Source organism: Conger conger, chromosome 10, assembly GCF_963514075.1.
Source record: "Conger conger chromosome 10, fConCon1.1, whole genome shotgun sequence".
Taxonomy (NCBI): domain Eukaryota; kingdom Metazoa; phylum Chordata; class Actinopteri; order Anguilliformes; family Congridae; genus Conger; species Conger conger.
In genome coordinates, this window is record NC_083769.1 from 48,390,373 (window position 1) to 48,397,850 (window position 7,478).

The 7,478-nt window shown below is 46.0% G+C and overlaps 1 protein-coding gene across 1 annotated transcript in view; it reads right to left on the bottom strand.

Moving 5' to 3' along the window:
• Positions 1-6,891, bottom strand: part of LOC133139586 (leucine-rich repeat-containing protein 38-like) — a 23,603-nt gene extending 16,712 nt beyond the window's left edge. The window contains exon 1 of the mRNA XM_061259159.1: positions 6,264-6,891. Within this exon, the coding sequence (XP_061115143.1) occupies positions 6,264-6,891 (628 nt within the window). The remainder of the gene's footprint in view (positions 1-6,263) is intronic.
• Between the last annotated feature and the right edge of the window lie 587 nt (positions 6,892-7,478).

Here is a 7,478-nt window from a genome sequence, read left to right on the forward strand (position 1 = left end):
CTTTAGACAATACAGAACCACACAAAGGACTCGGCACAGACTGGAATAAGCAGTTAGCACGTACGATAAGGCACCGCTCCTGAGCCATAAACCCAAAGCCAGGCTTTAGGATAGGAAGATAGAAACAGATGAGAATGCTGAGCCCAAGCTAAGCCCAAACTGAGACTTTTTCTCTAAGGAATCACCCGTCAGTGGCATCAGCCATGGCCGCACGGTGTGCCTATCCTACTTAACATCATTTAATATCCATCCATCCATTATCTTAACCCGCTTATCCTGAACAGGGTCGCAGGGGGGCTGGAGCCTATCCCAGCATACATTGGGCGAAAGGCAGGAATACACCCTGGACAGGTCGCCAGTCCATCGCAGGGCACACACACCATTCACTCACACACTCATACCTACAGGCAATTTAGACTCTCCAATCAGCCTAACCTGCATGTCTTTGGACTGTGGGAGGAAACCGGAGTACACGGAGGAAACCCACACGAACACGGGGAGAACATGCAAACTCCACACAGAGAGGCCCCGGCCGACCGAGATTCGAACCCAGGACCTACCCACTGCACCATCCATCCATGTCTACTGTAAATCTTTTCTCACCCATATAGAGTTTTAGAGCTTGGAGCAGTTTACCGGGACTCAGAGCAGCATCAGAAACACGTACTGTAGCGCACTCAAGACCACGGCTGATAAGCCTATTCTCTGAGACAGGCTATAGGACTGAATGTTCCGTTCCTGCCATCAAACATGTTTACGAGCCCAGCACAATGGTTCATACACAGCAGACGTGATCTCCCTCTCCATCGTACCACAGGCGCTCAGATCGCAGTGCCAGCCATTAGCCGGCTAGCATGCTGCGTCTCCAAGGGTACTTTCAGGCTATCAACATCGCAATATCTGGAGCTCGCTGAGAACCAAAACACTGATTGAAAATTACCAGGACGTCTAATTGCCTCTGCAAAACAGGATTTTTCCTGTTTCTTGGTCTTTTTCAGAGAAGTATTGGGATTAGTGATCATTACACATCGAGGGCTAGCGCTAATGAATTATTGAAGGCAGGACAGCGTTGAGCTGGTCTCAGAGGTGTGTGTGCTCTCCCCGGAAATGTTTCAGCAAAGCCGGAACAAGAGGTGACTCACCTTGTTTTATACCTCACCCTGACTGACATGGAAGAAAAAACACACACACATTCTCCCAAAGCTGAGAAAAGCTCTGGAGAGTGTGTGTGTGTGTGTTTGTGTGTGTGTGCGCGCGTGTGTGTGTATTCCTACATTCTCAAAAAGAAAGGTGTGAAAAGTGCCTAAAAAGGTACAAATGCTTGTCTCTGGGGCAGTACCATACAGGTACATAATATAATATAACTAATTAGTAATTTTTTGCTTTGGAAACATGCTCATTTGTATCCAAAGAGAACATTACTATTGGGGCGGCCTGTAGTGTAGTGGTTAAGGTACATGACTGGGACCCGCAAGGTCGGTGGTTCGATCCCCGGTGTAGCCACAACAAGATCCACACAGCAGTTGGGCCCTTGAGCAAGGCCCTTAACCCTGCATTGCTCCAGGGGAGGATTGTCTCCTGCTTAGTCTAATCAACTCTTAGTCACTCGGGATAAGAGTGTCTGCCAAATGGCAATAATGTAATTACTGTACTGTCAGGGTACATTTAGGGAATCCCTGAAGAACAAAAATGTACTATATTTCTGAGAGTATATGTGTGTTACAACCAGTTAGTGTTCACCTTGAACATTCAACCGTTACTGAGGGAACAGATTAAAGGCATGTAGTAACAAGCCGGAGACTTGTTTGTCATGTCGACTACACATCTCAGACAGCAATTACTGCCACCGAGATGTCTCAATTCAGTCAAACCTAAAAGAGATTGTTTTTGGTTGTGTGAGCAAGGGAAGCCACTAGCATTACTGAAAAGTTAAAGGCTCACACACATCAGCATTCTATTCCTAGTTTTTGCATCTAAAGCCTACAAAACATTTGCAAAAAGCAGTGATGTAGGTTTTTTGAAAAGTCCCTAACCCCCACCCCCAGAGCCCAATTCCCCCTCCCCCTCTGCCTCCTGTAGTCAGCCCTCTTTCATTCAGAACAATCATCTGATAATTATGCAAAACATGCCCTGTTCCCTGTTCTGTGTTCCATTCCATAATCAATGGGTGTTTCAGACACATGCTACAATTTACTCCCAAAAACGTTTTTATTCAATTCCACCCATAATAACTAAGATGAATACCAACATTCTTCACAAGTTATATAACTCAGGAAAGAAAGTCCAAACGTGCTGTATGCGATTCATATTATAGACAAAAAGCACAGCTTGAAGATGCTACGATCATTACAGTAAAAAAGTTTATAATTGAATTCTGAGAAGATCTAAGCTCACGATTCTTTGCATGCAGTCTAACTACGGCAGAAAGTAACATTTATGCACAGCATTAACCACAGGCTGCACCAGGCTATGTTTGCATTTCAACAGCTCAATTGCTCAAGCTGTTAAATTATAATTCAGCGTGACCCATGAATTATAAATGCCGTAGACGCAGACACATTGAGGCAGTGAGAATTACAAGCTATTTAGAATAGCCTGATGGCGACAGCAATCGTCTCATTCCTGCTGTAAACTTTGCACCTTGTCAGGAGTGGAAAAAAACTAACTTTTTGGCAAGAACAAATAGTTACATACATTATAGATATACATAGATATGTATATATGAATATATTATGCAAAGACTGCATACGTGTGTTTTATAAAACACTGTAGATATTTGTTTTATAGGCATATAGTATTTATTAATATTGTACATACATATTTATTTAATTTATTCATTTATTTTGTCAGCGATGAAATAACCAAACTGAAATGAGTCACCATCACTAAGATCTCAGACTGATTTTGCATCGAACTGAGAAGCAGAAAGTGTCTGGAGGAGCATAAAATTGCTGACAACTGTATATCTAGTAATGCATTTCTTCTCAATTTTCAAGAGAAGTGATGGTATGCATATCTAAGTGCATAACAAGGCAGACGTAGAGATGCACTACAGAATCATTAAACAATAGCACATGGGACCTGGGAGACCGGGCCATTGCTTTTAAATTTGTCACATCCAATCACACCATCTGGCACAAATACACATTTGGTTAACTTTAATTAACAACGGACTTTAAAAAAGGAAAAATGAAAAAACATTAGCTTTTAGTTATATTAATAACAGCAGCCGAAATAAATTCATAACTTCCATTTTCAGAACGGAACTGCCGTGAGAAAAATGGACTTTTCATGGACCCAGTTTTCCCCTCACTTCAACTTAAGCAGTGATAAATTACCCGACTCATGTTATGAGAAGCTCAAACTATACCCCAAAGAGTGATGAAACGGGAGCAGTTAAAAAATAATAAATCATGTTTATGACCGCGCACAGGCCCATATCCTCATAAGTTGGTTGGAGTCACGCAGTGTTGTCATTCCTTTTCCCGCCGTTATCACAGGAAAACAAAGTTGTGATCATGACTTACTTAAGTTGTCATCACATAGCAATTTATTTTCTCGTGATCACAAGATAACCAATAACATCTGAACGCACAGAGTGTGTGTGTGTGTGTGTGTGTGTGTAGAGACAGCATATGCTAAAGTTTCAGGCATGGTACATGTTGTTAAATGCCTGAAATCTGGTATACTGCATTTGCACTCACAATGTACTGCAGCTGCTTGAGTGCACTTAGCAGATGAATTTGTCGTAGTGGTTATGAATCCTGTGGAGAGTTCAGGGCCAGTTGCGTCCCGGCATTTAGTTGCAACATTGCTGAATTACCACTCATTGCCGTTTCCTTTGACCACGAGCACTTAATTTAGCCTACTTACACAAGCCCCCCACACAGAGGACAGCTCCCGGGGGGAAACACAACAGCGTAGCCGTCTCGTTCTCCCGAGCAGGTGCTCAAGAAAGTTGGCACAGGTTGCGGTTTTGCTATTTTTGTTTTACGAGTGTTGCCAGAGCCACTCAAATTCACCTGCAAAGCGCAAAGGGGCCTCAAAGATTTATATGGACTACACTGCATGTGTGATGTGTTTGTACTAAAGAAACACGCTGAGACAAGTGGAAATGAGGACATTTGGAAAAATTATACTCAAAGGAAAATCGGTGTGTGTATGTATGTGTGTGTGTGTGTGTGTGTGTGTGTGTTTGTGCGCACATGCAGAGAATGTGTGTATCGGTGGGTAGTGTACCGAGATTGTGTGCTTCTGTCCAGCGCTTGACGTCACCAGTGCTGTGAAAGTGTTCTCAACAGCCTTTTAACAAAGTCTAAGCGCTGTCCTACCGAACACCAGAAACTAGTCTGCTTTACTGGGGTTCTCTTATATAAAGTCATACACTGTATGTCGGTTTAATGTATTAATTAACATATATAATTTCTTCAACATCGCACAAAATACAAAATATACAGTATATAAACCTGTATACAATACATGCACATGTACAGTACCTGAACCAAAATACCCAAGGCGCTATATAAGCCGCTGTATGATATAGCCTATTAGGTCACCGGAATGTTGATTATAGTGACAATTTCTTCCAAAAGACGGTTCGCTACTTTCTTTTCAATGTAATTGTACCGACAAGCCTATCCCGGTAGTAGAATACAGTACTGCGTAACTATCCGAACATAAATAAATAAATAAAACTAAATGCATCAGTTAACTTCCTCATTCACTTTTCTGTGGAAACTCCAGACCTTGCAGAGTGCAGAGTCATAGCAGGAGAATTACTGAACAGATGTAGGATCAGATCAACAAACGTACTTCCAGACTGGCAATCGAAATAGCACAGGTCAAGCCATCGGAAATGTACAATGCACATATTCTCCTCACTGTGGCTGCATGAACACAGTTGTTAAGAACATCCACAAGTATTAACATCATCATTTACTAATGCATATAAATCTCTCAAGTGTGTTAGCCTGTTGAAGTGTAATTTATCCACCACAGATACTCATAGTTAGGACTTCAATTCTGTGCCCATTCTCTGGCTAGTAAGGTTTGACGATTGATACTAGTAAAGTTATCACAGCTACAAGTGCTTCTGGAGGTTATAAGCATGCGTGTTATTAGACTTTCTGTGCAATAATTCTCTCTTTGCATGATATTAGCACTGAAATATTAGCCTTACATATAAATCTGAATTGGCATCGTAAAACATATTGCCCGTTATCAATGTTATGAAATGAGTAACTTGCAGAAAGCTGGAAAGGTTTTGGCTCGGAAATTGAAGTCAAACTGAAACTGGGATTAGCTTCAGCAGAATGGGCGCCGCACATAACGAAAGATTGTTCAAAAGTGAGCAATCAAGACAATTCTAACCTTGCCAGAGACAGCAAAGGAGCCTATCGTTTTATGTATTTATTTAAACTATGCGATTAATGGGTCATTATTTACGAAATCAAAGAACACTAGCAACTGCCTCTGTCTAATGTGATATTCATTATCTGCGTGTAAGAAGATTTGGCCATATTGTTGAGAACTCCTTTGGGAGAGCGAGCTCTGATCCGCTTTGTCTCGCGTTCATGCATTTTTAAAACGAGCTCCGGCGGTGGACTGCATGCCAACGCCGAAGCGTGGTTTGTCTAATTTGCGCTGGGGACGAGAAGAACGCGGCGCAAAGCATTCGTCGTCAGACCTGTCTGTTGGCAATTTCAATGACAAGCCTTACTTTGAAATGCCGGGGGTCCCTGTTGCCGTGGTGATTTATGGCGCACGGAATAAACACAAACAAAAGGAGGGGGGTGGGGGATCGGGACGCTTGGCATGCACGGCCAGCCGTCGGTCGCGGAACACACCGCACATTCCGGAATGCTAAACGACGCGGAGGTCGTGCGGAATCGAGCCCTTGTCTCGCGCAGCTCCCTTTCATTGCACACTTACCCCGTCACGAGCCTTTCATTTCCCCGCTTTCATTTTTCACCTTTCTCTCTCTCTCTCTCACTCTCTCCCAAATGCTCTCTCTTTCTCGCTCTCTATAGCCGGAGGGCCAGCAGAGACGAGCATAGAATTATTATTAAAAAATTAAAAAGGAATGAAAAGAAATGTTTGATATGGATCAAATAAAAATAAATAAATAAACAAATAAATCGCAACCCCAAATACAAAATAAAAATGAATAGATTTAAAGTGTTTTATTTAGCAAAATAACACCCAAAAAAAAAAAAAAAAGCGTTATTGTCGTCCTGTGCGCACAGAAAACAGCGTGACCTTACCTGTTGGAAGCTTGTGCCTGTTCTCCATCAGCCAGGCGAACAGTTTGGAAAAGTTGCAGTTGCACTCCCAGGGGTTCCCCTCCAGGCGGACCACCCTGAGCGAGGGCAGCTGGCCCAGGACCCCCACGTCCAGGCCGGACAGCGCGTTCTGATCCAGCTCCAGCTCGCGCAGCGAGGTCAGGCCCAGGAAGGCGTCCTTGCTCACCATGCTGAGGCTGGGGTTGCTTCCCAGCCGGAGCTTGATCAGGCTGCGGGACTCCCCGAACGTCCCCGACGGGATCTCCGTCAGGTTGTTGCAGCCCAGGTCCAGGAACACCAGCCGGGACGAGGTGCTGAGCGTGCCCGGCTCGATGCGGGAGAGCGAGTTATTCCGGAGGTCCAGGTACACCAGGTCGCTGTACAGCACCAGGAAGTCGGAGGGGATCCCGGGGATCCAGTTGTGGGAGAGCAGCAGACGGCGGACGTCGAGCGGGATGGGGTCCGGCAGGCGGGCGAGCCCCCGGCCGCTGCAGTTCACTGTGTGGGGGTCCGGGCACTGGCAGCTAGCGGGGCAGTTCTGCCCCTGGCAGGACCGCAGGACGGACGAGAGCAAAACGAAGAGCTGCAGCCGCTGGACACATGGCAACATTGTCGAGGGGTCCGGAGCGGTGGCGGAGGGGCAGGAGGTCTGGGGAAGGGAGGGTCAGATCGGGGTAAGAGGGGGCAGAGGTGAGGGCAGGTTGGGGTTGGGGGTTGGGGGTTTGGGGTTGGGGGTAGGGAGGGAGGGGGGGGGCAGGAGATTAGGAAAGGGGAGGGGGGGGGTAACGAGAGAGGAGAGGGGGATTCAGCGCCCGAGTGGAGACATCGTTTCTTCCATGTGACCGGACGTGAGCGGGCTCGAGCGTCGAGCGGAGAGGGAGACGCCGGGCGATGTTTTCCCAGGGATCATGTAGCCAGCAGTCTGCTGCTCGATCCAGACTGCTGGCTCTGGAGGCGTGAGGGGAGGAGAGATAGAGAGGGAGGGAGGGAGAGGGAGAGAGAGAGAGAGAGGGAGGGAGAGAGGAGAGAGAGAGAGAGGGAGAGGGAGGAGAGACTAACGGCGAGGTAAATAGAAGCGAGCGAACCAGAGCTGTAGGATGGCGGGGGGGGGGGGGGGGGGGAGTGAGACTGATAGCGGGGGAAGTCCGTTGGTTGGGTGAACCCACGCACTACACTGGAGGGTTAATTAAGGAGGGG